Below are 16,714 nucleotides of genomic sequence, written 5' to 3' on the forward strand. Positions count from 1 at the left end.
TTTTACTTTACAATTTTTGACATGTCATTGATAAAGTAAAATAATAATATAACTTAAATTCCACATTTTTAAAAAGCAGTTACAGAAACATCAAACATTAAAAAAAAAAAAACAAAAGTCAAAAACAGATACAGAACAACATGAACAGAGACTTTAGCTTATGATGCATTCATGCTGGTCCAACAGCTTCATGAATGGGTATAAAACAAACTTTTTACATTGCTTGATGACAGATGCTTAACTTTAAGCTGTGTTAGTGAGCAGCTTTGTCATTTTCTTACTGTGCAATTCATTATTAATGCTTAGTTTAATGTTTGATATAAAATTGCCATAAGGTCAATAGTAAGTTAAGAAGAAGTGGGAACTGTTTCTACTGTAAGGAAATTGTAACTTATTGTAAGTGCGAACACTGAGGGATTGAACATTTGTGTTTGTGCGAAGACATCTAACAGATCTGACCAGCTGAAAGAGCAGAAAAATGCTGCATTGTTTCACTTCAGTTATCTTCCACACGGGTCCTTTAAACTCAAGTTAAGACTGTTAAGACCAAACACTGCGGTATCCCTCAGCTGGGGCGTTGGACCTCTCACGCAGCTGGGGCTCCCGGGGCCAGTTATCTGTCAGTGTTTCTTGAAGCTGTTCGTGAATTCAACACCACAGCCGTGCTGAACGGCTGTGCTATGAATTATCGTCTTGTAGAATCTAAAAAGACAAGCAGATGTTTCATACTGGGACAATTAAACAGAAAAAAAAATCATTGTAATTCACAGTCATCGCTGTAGAGATTCTGTTTCTCTGCCTGGATGGTACTTCTGTCTGTCTTTGCGTCACCTCTTTTCTTATTCCTGCTGTATTGTTTCCACCCCCTGTTACCTTTCCCTTAAGGTAATCGATGGGAGCCTGTCATGCTTCGTGAACAAAGACATTATTCAAGCGACAGCGTGTGCCCTATAAAGGGAAAAAAACGGAGCCTGCTGAGCTAATTGAGTCAGGTAGACTGAAGGTTTCTGTGAGTTCAAGGACTGAGCAGAGGAAGTGGCTGAAGGATTTCAACTGTTCACAAAGTCACATAAATACACAGCCGATGCCGGAGCTCTGCCTGCCATTTGGCCTGAGTTATTTTTGGTGAAAGGGACTCCTCATGCCAAGACAGAACAAAACAAAAAAGGGACGCACTACAGTGGGCTGTTAATTACATTTACATGTTCATTTCTTTTTGTTGTGGTTGTCAGCAGAAGATCAGAAGTCCACATTGTTAAAAATATGTAATAAAACGCAGAGTGCACAACTGAGAGCGTATCTACTTTTATGCTTCCACTTCTGGGCCAGTAAAGTCAAAACCGCACATTTTACCTGATCATAAAGTACGGGCTGAGACTTCACAGAGCCAGTTCAAGAGAAATCTGTCCTTGTGTTTGTTGAAATACTGACCACATGGCATAACAAAGGCAGGGTCAGAAATTCAGTTCAAGACAGTGATGCAGCAGAGGCTGTTTGTGTTTGACTCAGAAACAGTGTGTGTGTGAGTGAGAGAGGTTTAGCCCAGATCATGGAGAGGGAAACAGGAGAGAGAGAGAAATTGTGCTTACCTACCTGGTTGCCTGTTTTATGCGATTTCTGCAGCCACACCCTCCACTGGTCGTACAGTTTGATTGACATGCCGCTGCAGCCATACGCGTGCTTGCGGACCCAACCGAAGAACTGCTTGAGTTCTCGACGCAGGGTGGAGTTCTGATCGCCAGGCTTAGGATCACACGAGCCACTCTGCAGGCGCTCTGGAGGAGGAGTGGGGGGTGGGGTGGGGTGATGAGGAGAAGGAGGAAGAGGGGAGACAAAGGGAAGACAGAGAATGTGAAGAACAGCGTCAAGGTTACACGTCGGACACATCTCACACAGATTACACACATTCACAGCGTAGAGTTCAGGAAGCAGCATCACTGATACTGAGTGGATTACGACATGAAGTAAATGAAACAGATCTGACGTTCTGCTCTAATCTAATAAGTGTTCATGATTAGAACAAAAAACAGAAATGTCCATCACATCTTTGTCAGTTCAGACTTTTGGAGTATTGGCCTGCACAATATGAGGAAAATCTGTTCAATGTTATGATGGCAGGAATAAATTACAACCAAATAAACAGAATTATTTATTCAAATAGCAATTCAGTCACTGATTTATTTATGTTTTTCGTTATTCATTGCATGTCAGGCAGTCTTTTGCAATGTGTTTATTGCGCAAGTACGTACTATACTGACAATGAAAATAGACTTTATCATCAGCACTAAATAGAAGTGAATTATCTGATACAAATGTCAAAATAATCCTCTGTGGAAAAAAAGGAATTAAATAAGAAAAAAACACGCTTATCTGACAACAAAGAGAGAGCATTTGCTTTCTCATTATTTGCCTGTTTGCAGTCTAACATCTATAATTTTGAACAACTCATTCTGTTTTTTTGTGCGAGTTCTTGATGACAGTGAATGTAGACGGTTACTTTTTGGCCGTTATAGGTCAGAGGTCAAGTTTAAGAAAAAAAAAAATCCCTAAATGTCCTCTTATAAATGAAAAAAAAGTCAGATCTTAGTCAGAATTCATCTAATTTATTCAAATTAACCTCATAAATGTATAGTCTCAAGATCTAATTATACATAAAGTTTAAACTTCAAAGGTCAAGGGCACAGTTGTGAATCATTATCTCCATGAGGCCAGTGTGATGTTGTGTGTTTTTGTGGGGAATTTAACTCCTTTAGCAGAGTTTTGCATTCCTTTTCATTTTTCTTTACTCGTTGCATTTCAGGCAGTCTATTGTGCATAGTTTGCAAGTTTATATGGTGACAACAAAAGTACTATTTATCGCTCAACATTACATGAAACTTATAATAAAAATCTACATATCTGACAAATAAGGAGCACTCACTTACTAAATGAACATTAATGATTCAATCTCCTTGATTTCTTTGATTAAGAAAATATTTCTGCATTCTTAATAGTGAAAGGGACACTGAATATCATACTAAGTTACTCATAATTGCATTGGTGAATTCTATAAACCTCTACAAACCTCTCATCAGGAGCAAATAATAAAAGTTATTCATTACGTCATGTGTCACAGTAGCTCTAAAACCACTGCTCATGTTCTTTATTTCACGTCATGTTTTTACTTGCCAACCAAAACGAGCATAAAATAGAGAGTAAGTGAGTATGAAAATCACCAAACAAGTAAATGAAGTTGCTGCATCTAAATATCCAAACTGTGAAGGTGATGTGGTTACTACTGGGGAGGAAAGGCTACTGAAAGTCAAAAGTCTGCCACAGTCAATTCTATATGGCAAACAACAGAGCCTGATAACGACTTCCTCCCTCTGGGGAGTAAATACCACATAACCTATGTAACTCATTATCTGCTCCTCCTGTTCCCAAAACCTGCTTCCACTCAGGCTTTACAGCCCTGTGTGTGCCGCGGACAGACAACCAGCTTTTTAACTCGATCAATCTTTGAAGCTGACGACAAAAATCTATCAAATGTCCCGCTGGCTCTTTGCAGTTCCCTCTAATCCTCTGCTGAAAGATCTCTATCAAGGTATCATGCCTATTGATGTTTGGTTCCTCTCAGGTCACATGCGGTTTGGATCTGTTTGTTCAGGATGTTGAATCAGGGATAAGGACATTGTTTTTCTGGCTTTAATTGGCTATGAAAGGTTCATTATTAGAAAGGAACGAACAGTCAAGATTTATGATGTTTGAGAAACATTTAAAAGCAATTTAATCCATGAGGCGGCCTTTGAAAGGAGACACTTTAAAACAGTTGGTGTTTTTCATCCAGAAAGCACAAACATAATGCACAGTCCTGCGAATGTTGTCCCTCACTCACATATGTGTAAACTAACTATTTCTTTTCATTTCAGTGCCATGAGGACTCACCGCTGCTCGGTGTGGAGGCGGCCGTCGGGTGGCTCCACTCGCTCCAAATGCCGGGTTTCCTGGAGCCGTAGATGCCCACCGGTCTACACCTTACCTGGACAAAATAAACGGTACCGGGCTGGAGGCCTGCCAGACGACATGACGTCTGGTTCCCGATATCATCCACCACCTTGGAGAGGGAACACAGGTCATGGAACAACGACAGTGACATAGACAAAACCCTTAGAGTCGTCCTTTGAGATCTGATGCATTTTTGCATTTTATGTCAAGTTTAAGCTTCAAGCACTCATGAACCCTTTAAGACCTAAACAGCTGCCAGGGACCAAAAGCATGTGCTGATGTAAAATGTTGGATAAAATGCAGTTTCTCAGCTTTTCAGCAGCATCAGATATGACCCATTTGGACATTCAGAGGCTCTGTTGTGAATATAGAAACACTGTCATCATCTGAAACATTTAATAACACTCATTAAACTGAAGGAACTGGTCTCTTTTAATACATTCAAAGTCATTTTAAATCAATGGGAAAAGGACAAATGTGGGTGTAGATGTTTTTCCAATTGATTGAATTGGGTTCGGCTTTCAGATACTTTTAAGGAACATTGTGTTTATACTTTTAGTACCTTTTAAAATAATGGTGATGTTTTATATGTATGTTCTTATCAGTTTTAAGTTTGTTTTTAGCACTGACTTTCATTGTGTTTATGTATATTAGTGTGGATGTATGGAAGTGATTTCCATTTTGTGTAACTTCTGCTGCTGCTGTCTTGGCCAGGACACTCTCAATGAGCTTTTTTTCCTGGTTAAATAAAAGTTATAATAATAAAAATGTAGTATGACAAATGACAGTGGTTGTATACACTTATCTTTATGTTCAGTAAACCATACATTTAACTGCAAGTCACTTTTTCTTCTGTTTTCTCTATTTTGATATAATACCCTTTGAAATCTACATGATGAGTGAATTAAATACAGGAAAATACATGATTTTTCGCAAAACAAAACGCAAAATGCAGAGGATAATATTACAATCCATGGTGATACATGAATTGGGAATGGTTAAATGCAGATCAAATTCATTTAGAAGTCACTATAAAAATACCTCTAAGTCTTATTATTACTTGTTCTTCCTTTTTTAATATTAAAACTGAAGCAACTATATTTCAGTTAAATGTAGCCACAAGCATACTGTATGTACACAGAGAAGAGAAAGAACATAATGAGGAAATCCTTGGTGTTCAGCTCAGACCAGAAAACATCAAAGAAACGGTTTGAGAAACAGCAGTTTCTAGGAGCTCTACTTCCACACGTCTGGATGAAAGCCAGGTTTCAGTTTTCCAGCGGTGAATAAGTGGCAGCTGTCAAGGTTTTCAATGAGTAAGACGTTCTTTTCAATGAAATCACAAGAAAAGAGTCTAAAGATGCAGAAGAGGCAACTTTTATGTTCATCATTTAAATGTTGAGTCAGTTCTGCACTTCAGATGTTTCCAGTGAAGTGTCAGAAGTGTCAACACCGCAGAGAGAAGTATGTGTTAGAGTGTGTGTGTGTGTGTGTATGTGTGTGTCGGTGTGTGTTCTACCTTCCACTCAGTGCTGTCCTCCAGTCTGTAGCGTATCTGATATTTGGCCTGAAATAGGATGTCTTTGAGCTCAGGGGGGCTGGCCCAGCGGACCGTCAGCTGGTCCTCCAGGTCGCCGACACGACTCACCTGGACGTTGGCGGGAGCGTCTGTGGTCACTGCACACAGGAAGACCACGGTTTACTGCCTGTCTGTCTGCCTGTCTGTCTGTGTGTGCGTGTCTGCATTTACAGTACATACAGCAGAGACAGACTGAAACAACAGCCACAAACAAACATTACACCACATCATTTATCTAATCAACAAAGACAAGGATTATTAATACTGCATCATTAACGACCATCTGCTCACGTACAAGTTTTAATGTGTTTTTGGAAATTCCTGATACATATTTACATTCTAACACTTGTTAAGATTCAGCATTCATTTATACTATGTTGGTTTTACTGTGAAAATTGTTTGTGTGTCCTTGGGTTATCTTAACCAATTGTCCGTGTCTATTGTTTTATTTTATTTTCCTCTCTAATCCCATGAAAACTAGTGAGAAAACAAAAAGAGGCTAGTCTGGAAAATCTACAATAAAAACACTTTTTTCATAAAATATAGTGTAACAGCCAGCCTATCACTTGTAGGACCAGATGTTGTGTTTAATGCTTAATGTGCTTGTCCCAAAACAAACTCAATGGCATCACTAGCGTTATTTCAGCTTGTGTGTTTGTAATGTTTACCAGATAAAAACAGTTTTGAGGCACATTACTGTGTTGCAATATGGGTCATTTCTAAAGCTTTAACCACACTAGAATCCCCAAACACCTTATTAAAAAGGAACATTCTGGTCATTAATTTGCACAAAAGAGTATAAAAACTATCCCAATCCAACAAACAGGATGTGACATTGCATGTGATCCTCAACCTCATCAGTGCATTTCCCTGTTCCACATTTTAACACAACTTGCTACTGTCATGTTTTTTGAGATTCTACTGCACATCTAGTAGAAAGTGTCATTCCTTTAGCTCCCATAAGACAATAGCAATCCCATCGCCTCAGGAGGAAGGTACAAATAAATGACCAGAATGTTCCTTTTTAATAGGTTGTTTGGGGATTCTAGTGTGGTTTAAGCTTTAGAAATCACCCATATTGCAACTCACTAATGTGTCTCAAAACTGTTTTTATCAGGGGGAAGGTACAAAATGAATAAATATAAATAAATGAATAGAATTACCAAAATTTAAAAAAAAAGGCTGAAAAAAATAATTAACATGTTATTTGAGTGTTTGGTGAGACGTGCGTCCCTGCTTTAGTGCAGGCCACTCACTGCCTCCTGTTTCACTGTGTCCTCAGTCGATATCAGCTGAAACCTTAACTTACTGCAGTAAAACAAATCAAAAGCTTTATTGGAGGCAAAAACACAGGTTGAGATAAAGTGAAATGAGACAACGGAAGAGGAAGAACTTATTAAAACGTCTTGTAAAAGTGTTTGTAGGACTTTGTTTGAGACATTCTGACTGGCTTCAGTGTTGTTTACAGCTTTGCCAGCTTAGGTTGTTTTTTTTTACTTCACTCATTAATGAACAAAGATGTTCTTTAAAGTCGAAGGTCAAATATATCACAAAAGAGAAGCACTTGCAGCTTTCAGCAGGTTGCATTTTCCCTGTTTTGCTGGTTAGGATATGGAGATGCACACAAGCTAATTAATGCGCCTCATATAATAACACTGCTCCTCCTTCTCCTTCAGCCCACACACAGGCTCAAAGTGATCTGTTTGTCAGTGTGGGGTGACAATGAACTGAGGGAGTGGATGCTCAGTCACGGACAATAAACTCTGTTTTCCAAATGTGGCATTCACTGGAGGACACAAGGCTATGAGATTACATTAAAGTTGAAGAAAATGTATGAAATAAGCAACTAGGGCTCATATATCATCTTATATTCTCAATGAGTTACCTGTGAAGCCATTACCTGAGAGGCGCCTGCTGTGCTGTTAACTTTTACAACTAAACACTTTATCTTTGAAAGTTGCAGCCAGAAGCCATAATACTGTTGGAGGGAGTGCACCATAAAAATAAATCCCCTCTCCCATAGCAAAGTGTGTTAGCCATATGCAGGAGATCTGCAGACAAAGAGGAGGAGGAGAAAGGAGAGGAGAGGAGAGGAGAGGAGAGGAAAAGGAAAGGAAAGGAAAGAAAAGGAAAAGAAAAGAAACAAAAAGAAAAGAAAAGAAAAGAAAAGAAAAGAAAAGAAACGAAACGAAAAGAAAAGAAACGAAAAAGAAACGAAAAGAAACGAAAAGGAAGGAAGGGAAAGGAAAGGAAAGGAAAAGAAAAGAAAGAAAGGGAAAGAAAAGAAAAGAAAAGAAAAGAAAGGAAGGGAAGGGAAAGAAAAGAAAAGAAAGGAAGGGAAGGGAAAGAAAAGGAAAAGAAAAGAAACAAAAAGAAAAGAAACGAAAAGAAAGGAAAGAAAGGAAAGGAAAGGAAAGGAAAGGAAAGGAAAGGAAAAGGAAAGGAAAGGAAAGAAAGGAAAGGAAAGGATAGGAAAGTTGACAAACATTTTCAGAAACCTTCAGAGGCCGTCCCTCACTCACCTACATCCAGGATGTCCAGGGTGGTGATGTCAGAGGTGGCAGAGCCCAGCTGATTGGCTGCTTCCACCCAGATCTCGTAGGGAGTAAACAGGGCTGGATTGCGGGGGATGTAACAAGAATAACGCTGCTTCCCTGTTCTATAATTCCCACACTCCTCCTCTCTCTCATACCACCTGAACAAAAACAAAACACAAACAACATGACCAAACAAACAACCTGGTACTTTTTTATCCCATTGTCTACTGAGAACAGTGACAGAAGTAGAACAACATACTGCAGCCTCTACACTGTTGGGGCTAATACTGCACATTTGTTGCTAGTCTACCTGAGTGGTGTTGGACGAGGTTGCAGTTGCTTTAGGTGATCCAGGTCTGTCTGAGGCGCTCACCTCAATTTGTACTTGAGGGTGTATTTGGTTCGGATGTGGGTCTCGCCCTGCCCCCCCGGGCTCCATTTGCAGCTCAGGTCCTTAGCGTTGCGGGACCAGCACGTTAAATTGACTGGCTTTTCTGGAGGCACTGTGGAAAAAGATACAGCAATGAGAAGCACCAGGAGACAAGGAGACGGACTAGATTTTAAAGCTGACCTTGAAAGATATTTCACCACTTCACACTGGAATCAACACATGAAAATAGTCTAACAGACTGACATGAGGAACATCTAAGTATTTCTTTGTGATTTACTGAGCGTGACCTTGATTCTGGCTATTAAGGACCAAAAAAACAACAACATCATAAGAACCATTTATGTGAAGATTTATTAAATCTGCATTAAAAAGCAGGTTAGTTATACAACAGGATTTGCACAGACAGACGGATTATCATCAAAGGCTTTCACTTGCACTGAAAAATGAAAAGAAAATTCACAGGACACATTGTCTGTGTCTAAGTCTAATGAGATTTTGTACTTTCAGATTCCCAAATACTAGAGCTTCCAAACCCATAACATTATACTGGTCAGTTGTGATTTTATATAGAAACGCTTAACTCTTTAAAACAAGGGTCTCAGACATGCAGCCCGGGGGCCAAATGGAAAGGTTCCAATCCGGCCCGTGGGATGAATTTGCAAAGTGTTAAAATTCCACAGTCAAGGCTGTTGAACTCATTTTACATAAGGTTCCACATACAGACTAATATGATCTCAAGTAAAATCATAGCAGAATAACCTACAAAAAATAATGACTCCATGTTTTCTTCTTGGTTTGATGTGAAAATAAAATTATATTACACTATGCCTATAAATAATGACAACTTCAAATTTTTTGTCTTTGTTTTAGTGCCAAAAATAACATTAAATAATGAAAATATTTGCATTTATAAACTATCCTGTAACAATAAAATGTGAATAACCTGAACAAATATGAACCACCTGAAAAGTCTAAAGAAAATTAAGTACAAGTTTAACAATTTTCTACCTGTTACTAAGTGTTTAGTATCTTTGTAGATCCGATCCATAATGCACATGTAGAAATGATAAGTTGAGGCAGAATATTGTTAAAATTGCACTTAGTATTCTTAAGAAATTTCAGTTTTTTCAGGTTATTCACATCTTTTGTAGTTTGGATAGTTTATAAAAGTAAGTATTTTCATCATTTTTAATCAGGATTTTTACACTAAAAAAAAAAAAAAAAAAAAAAATTTTGGGGTTGTCAGTATTTATCGTTTATCATGCTATTATTTTTCTGGTCCAGCTCACTTGAGATCAAATCGGGCTGAATGTGGCCCATGAAAGAAAATAAGAGCCCTGTTTTAAAACCTGACGTGTCATTGCTGACACACCCTGCACATACGCAGTTTGGATGGCTGTAACTCTTTCACTGTTTGTACAATTGGAAAAATTCCTACAGTTTCTTAACCCTGAGGCGTTGTGATTTATAGATTTTATTGGGTCATTACGGTAATTTCACTCATGCCTGTACTAGAAGCTGGAGAATAAGCCATTTTAGCAGCATTATAACATGCAGAAAATTGTAAATGATTTCTAGATTTTTAAAGGTCTGGAAAAAAAGTACTCTGGAAAAATGGGCAAAGGGACTCACTCACAGCATATTTTCTAACCTTTTAGTTCATCAAAGTAAGAAAAAAAAGTCAGTTTTAGGCTTAGGGTTTTGAAGGTTAACTCTAAAAAGAGTCAAATTAGGCATGAAATGTATGATTGAACCTTTTTCCTCCTCATGCAGACAGAAAAGCCTGTACTTACTGCCCACATACAGACAGGACCCGGCCAGGATCTGTCCGTCTGCTCCGTGACACATCAGGTTGTCTCCAGACTGCTGCCGCGAGCCGCTGAGGCTGTGAAGGGTGACACTCAAGACGTCTGAGCTCACCACGCTATAGGAGCTACCGGGCAGACGCACCCCGTTCAGCGTCCAGTACAGCGAGGTGGCAGGGAGGTCGAAGTCAGGACTGAGCACGCAAGAGGCCGTCAGACTGGAGCCGATGCGCAGGACGGGATCCTGCGGGGAAATCACTGCAACATCTGAGTTTTACAAACACACACACACAGCGGGTCATGAATATTAGACAGAACTGACAACACTTATCTCAAGCAACTCCGATATATTTATTTTGGCGGATTTAACCCTTAGATGTCTGAGTGTCTGGACCCTACACTCTTTTTCACATCAATGTGTTTATGTATTTTTATGCCACGTTTGTCAATTTGTCGTGTTAAAAATAATCGATGTTATATTTTCATGCACAAAAGAATGATTTCATGCTTGAAATAATTTTTATGTTTAGTTTTTTAACATTTTTAACAATTTAAAAAAAAAATTTTCAATATTTTGAACATTTTAACATCAAATATATATAATATATAGTATATAACAGCAACAGGTGAGTGAGTGAGTGAGTGAGTGAGTGAGTGAGTGAGTGAGTGAGTGAGTGAGTGAGTGAGTCCTTTGGTTTTGCTATAGAATGTCCAGATGAAATTCCATTGAAAATGAATTATTTTTGACCTACCTATGGAAGCTTGGGCTAGTCATACAAAACTATAATTTCACAAAATCTATTAAAGGTAAATTAAGAATTTAAATAGCATGATGTCAATAACATGTTTTTCGAGGAATACCTGGAAAATAAAATAATAACTTTTCATGACAAAGATATTACAAAAAAAACATCCTCACTGGGTCGTTTTGACCCACTTATGCATCTAAGGGTTAAGCTGAAAACAAAGATCAAAACTGTGGATTTAATCTCTTTTCTTTTACTAATATGACAATCATCACAATGCTATCATTGACAACTGATGGTTGCACTGAATCACAACCACTATGTTAGTCTGTGCAATCATATAACTGGAAAAGGTAGATAGGATTAAGTGTGTGTCTGGTGATATTTTAATGTAGAGCAGAAACGATTCATCAATTAATCAACTCAAATCGATTTAAAAAAATATTCAATACAATTTTCATAAATCAGAGCCTTGTTTCCTTAATTTTGCTGCTGGTAAAAACTGTTTTCACTGTTGTGTTTCACACGGACGCTTATTGTGACGCACATGACGCTATGTGTTTGCAGATGTCATTTGACTTATTTGTTGTTGTTTAGATAGATAGATAGATAGATAGATAGATAGATAGAGAGAGAGAGAGAGAGAGAGAGAGAGAGAGAGAGAGAGATTTTATATATACTTTTATGTTATTGTTGTTATTTCTGTATGCCTATAGATTTTTTATATACTTTTATACTGTTATTATGCTTTTACTTTTATATACTTTTTGTGTTTGTTTCAGCTGGTTCAAGAATAAAGGACAAGTTATTTGTCATTTTCACATTTTCACTATTTTTTTCTTCTATACAAATAACAGTTTAATTGAATCGAATCAAAGATAATACTCAATAGACTAACTGATTACAAAAATAATTGACAGCTGCAGCTCTATTCTTATGCTAATATTGTCCATAAATACTGTTTGTTTTCTACAACTTCACATAACCAGGGTATCTGCAGGTCAGAGGAAGCCAAATTTATGACTTAAAGATGTTTTTCAAGGCCATATTTAAGACCTTCGAGTCATGAAAATAACACCACAACAGGCCTCATCGTTATTCCTTTGAACCACTTTTCACCATATTGCAGTGAAGCTAAAATTACATTTCCATTTCCCCATGACTGATGTTCCTGCTGATGGGTCCATTTTGATCTGTTACACTTAATTGCATTTATAGAAATATCATTTACTGTGTCTGTAGAATTTTTAAGTCCTTCTGTCTCCAGATTTAAGGATTAATGATCAATTTTAAGGATAATTTAGGACAATTAAATGTAAGCGTTTTTAAGGATCTGCAGACATCCTGTATAAAGGCCTGGGTCTTAGTGTCTGCACCACATTTGGATCCACAGATGTTTTTAGAATAAAGAGTTGAACCCAGTGTCCAAACTAAACATGACGAAGCAGCGTTTAACAACTGGAACAAACCACCAGTAGAGCTTGGATGTGACCCAGTTATAGACACCAGACTACATTTCCAAGTTGAAGTGAACATTTCTCTTTTCATGTACAAATGAATTCTAGTCATATAAGTCTATATAACTATTCTTATTACACTATTAGCCTCATTGAAATGGATAAATCAGCATATTCTTTTAATTTTCTAATATATATTTGTAAGTATTTATTCAATTCTATTATCTCTTCTAATTCCATTTTTTAAAAATTATTTTGTTATGTAATTTTTTTAACACTTTGTTTTTATTTTCTAAATGTTTCTTTCTTTAAAACACACTGAATTTCCTATAAATAAACTTGCCTTGCCTTTCATTGCGTAAAATGTACAAATACTGACATTAAAACTAACTAGTAAAACTGACATTAAAATCTGACATTAATAAATAGGCGATTGATCGGTGAGGCGATGAAGCGATGTTAATTTATGATCCTTAGTTTATGTCACAGCAAGAAGACTGTATTTTTTAAGTTTTCATGCAGGAATAAAAACACCTGCTATTACAGAATACAATTCCACGTTTTACCTAACATATGAAAACATACCAACTATAAAGATCTTTATCGAAGGAAAAAAAAACTGAACATAGAACATTCTAGATCTGGAGGATATAACATTTACAACCATCAGATGTGCTTTGAATTTGATTTTTTTTTTTGTGATACCAACAGGAACTTGTCTTCTACTATAGTGCATCTCATATTATAACCTGTCTTTTCTATAAATTGGACTCCTGCATTAGATCATGGGCAGCTGTTTGTTTCAGCAATTTAATTTACTAATAATTTAATTTGGTTTAATACGACGATCATTTCTGGAAGAACTGAACGTGGAACTATAACATCCACAAACACATCTGAAGCTGAATTTCTTGCCCTCCATTAGAAAACTCATTGTTTGTGTGTGAGGAGGAGAGCAGCAGCACTGCACCACAGCCCAGCACATATTTATGACCCCGTAATGAAGTGGATTTATGGTGCCCCAGAAGGATCACTCAGAAAGGTCAGTCTGCTCTGTCAGTAAAATCCTTGAATGCTTTTCCATACAATGACCCTTTCCAAACTTGTTCTGAAACTTTTCCTTTATGATTGATGCCCATGAGAAACCCTCCTCTGTGTGTGTAAATGTTACCAGTGGGCTGCTTCACACAGATACGCAGGTTAATGTGTAGCGTTTTATGATCCATGATCCAGGTGGGCGGTGGACAAGTCTTCTAACATATGTACCACTACAGCGCTGAGTATGTCTGCACACAACTCTAGATGCAGGACTGAACTGTGTGTGTCTAAAGTGTAAAAACTGTACGTACACACACCAAAATACAGGACTTGCAGATCGGTGGCTCAGTCTCACATCCTGGTGTGCGGATGTTTTGGAATATTATCTTTTTTTTTCCAGTTTCCTTCATGCAACGGTGCTGATGAACACTGTTTAGTCCAATTTGTCTCATCAGCTCCATCTCCACAGTGATTAATAGGCCTTGTTCACAGTCTAATTCACCACCAGGCACAAAAATCACACCCAATAACAACTGTGGTGTCACTGAATGAGGAATCATTTTAGTGGAAAAATGCAGGAATTAAGGAATTATTGTTTTTGGCACCGTTTCATTAGTTGGACTCTCATCTAATCTAATCTAATCAAAGAAGCCCTCATTGTTTTGGAAACGACAGTAATCTTCAAATAAGATGTGGGTAATTTGATGAAACAAACCAAAACAGGATGTAAAACTGTCAACTGTTTATCTGGTTACACTGGTTTACAATTGTTTATTTATTCATTTATTTATTTATTTTTTATAAATGATCTACCTCTGAGATTAAATGTGCAAAATCTAACATACTTTAACAAGAGCAATTGAATAACAAATGACAAAAGTCCTGGTTAGCTGATGTTTTTAATGCATATGAAAAAGTGTTATTGTACATATATATTGGTTTATTTGTACAATAGATTTATAAATTTTTTACTAAAAAGAACCTGAAAAGTGAATGCATTGTAATGTGCAGACAGTGTTTTGAAGTAGATCTAGTAGCTATGAGACAAATATTCCTTTTAAATAAAACCCAATTTTGACCCAAGACTGTATCTTGGAAACTACAGCCAACATTCTGACTTAATTTTTCTCTATTAGTGACTCAGACTTAGTTTCATTGCATTTATTCTGGAGGTATTTTGCTTGTAGACCATTGTTATTAACTCATAAACACCAAAACATCCACCAATGACCAAAAGCATCTACTGATGTAAACTGTTTAATAACTGTTTAACTATTTATCCTATCAATACATGTAAATAATTAAGGTAAAATGCAATTTGTCATCTTTTCATGGTCATCAGATTTGGACATTCAGAGGCTCCATAGTGACCATGAAAACGTCATCATCTGCAACATTGATTCACCAGTAAAACCCACATAGTTTGACAAATGATAGTCATTTTAGATGCCTACTTTTATGCTTAGTTAATAATATATTTTGCTTTAAAAACTCTCAGCTTTATTGAGCATCTACATAATCAGGGTATTAAATGTAGGTAACTATTTGATTTACACTGAATTTACACCGTTGAGCCACTAATCCTATCAATACATGTAAATACTTGGTGTAAAATGCAGTTTCTCAGCTATAAATCATCATCAGATTTGACCCGTTTGGACGTTCAGAGGCTCTGTAGTAAACGTGGAAACACTAACATTTCCAACAACATTGTAAAACCCATGGAGTTAGATCAACGACAGTGGATGGAGGTGCTAGTTTTATGTTCAGTTAATGATATGTTTGCTGAAAAAGTCCCTTTTTCTTCGTTTTTTTTTTCTGTTTTGATATAATAACCTTTGAATTTACTGAGTTTTCGTAAACATCAAAATTAAATATATCAAATTAAAGGAAGGAAAACACATGATTTACAGTAAAAAAAAAAAAAAAAAAAAAGCAGAATATAATGCTATAATGAATGCTGATAAATCACTTAAGAAAGGTTAAATAGAGAGAAAAATTCATTTGGGAACTGACCCAAAAGTAAAACTGGGTCTTTATGGGTTAATTGGATTTGACAAAACTGACACAGATATGTTTAGTATTTTCTTTTATTGTAACTAAACTGAATTAGCATCCTTCACAGAACTTGTTTTGACTGAAGCCCAGACACAGTTCTGAACCTATTTCAGAGCACACCTACACACACACCTACTATCATTATTATAGGTGGGGTAATTTTTTTTTTTTTTTCTAAAATAGCCGAGTAAATGTCTGTGGTTACCTTTATGACTTGAGGAGTTGAACTACATTGAAAATGATCATAAAAGGTGTGGTGGTAACAACCATAACAGCAGCTGTGAATGTTCAAAAAAATATGTATATTAAAAAAACAAAAAAAAAACCAAAAAAACCCCCACATTTAACCCAGTGGATACACATGTTTTGTCAGTTCAGCATAGAGGATGACACTCATACTGTTGACATCCATCTACTACACACACACACACACACACACACACACACACACACACACACACACACACACACACACACACACACACATAGTTGCTGTGCTTGTCAAAGTTTGATACTTACGTGTCGAGGAGAGTAACCCATGTGGAGCCAGGAGGAGGAGGAGGAGGAGAAGGAGGAGGCACAGGAGGGACACCATGGTTCCAGTGTGTGTTCCAGTGTGTGTTCCTGTGTGTGTTCCTGTGTATGTTCCTGTGTGTGGGTCCTGTGTGTGGGTCCTGTGTGTGGGTCCTGCTCACTTCCTCTGCTTCTGTGGACAACTGGAGCAAAGTCGTGCGAAAGGGACAGAGGGAGTCAAAGAGAGGAGGCTCTGCGGAGCTTCCTGTTTCCAAATCACATTGGATCCAATAGTTCCAGGAAAAAAAACCCCAAAACCAGCCAGTGTAGGAGCAGCAGAGAGCGGACAGCAGGAGGAAACACGAGGTTTGCTTCCTTTTCCCTCCACAGTGTCTCTGCTGCACAGACGACACTCAGGTTCATTCTGTTCGCTCCTCCCTTAGTTTTCTCAGTCACTAGTCATTAGTTGTGTCCCCTCCCAGACACACAAACACACACCCACAGAGCACAAAAACACAACACGGGTGACAAATGGACTAAACACCAGCGTGACACAACATGTTCCACATGGAAACCCGGCGGAGACTCCGACAGAAGGAGAAGAAG

General features: G+C 37.5%; 1 protein-coding gene across 2 annotated transcripts; it reads right to left on the reverse strand.

The window, feature by feature from the left end:
• Positions 1–3: 3 nt before the first annotated feature.
• On the reverse strand, positions 4–16,485 carry crlf1b (cytokine receptor-like factor 1b). Of its 2 annotated transcripts, none has more exons than XM_030132143.1 (8): positions 16,115–16,485; positions 10,285–10,563; positions 8,474–8,603; positions 8,086–8,258; positions 5,504–5,661; positions 3,925–4,093; positions 1,590–1,775; positions 4–702 (listed from the first exon to the last, which is right to left on the reverse strand). In XM_030132143.1, exons 1-8 carry the CDS (start codon positions 16,188–16,190, stop codon positions 686–688), a joined length of 1,188 nt encoding a protein of 395 aa, XP_029988003.1. In that variant the 5' UTR covers positions 16,191–16,485; the 3' UTR covers positions 4–685. The 2 variants fall into 2 exon arrangements, with proteins under 2 accessions (XP_029988003.1, XP_029988002.1); XM_030132142.1 differs by having other exon boundaries at positions 7–702; positions 1,594–1,775.
• Positions 16,486–16,714: the final 229 nt, after the last annotated feature.

Source organism: Sphaeramia orbicularis, chromosome 4 (genome assembly GCF_902148855.1).
Source record: "Sphaeramia orbicularis chromosome 4, fSphaOr1.1, whole genome shotgun sequence".
NCBI classification, from domain to species: Eukaryota; Metazoa; Chordata; class Actinopteri; order Kurtiformes; family Apogonidae; genus Sphaeramia; species Sphaeramia orbicularis.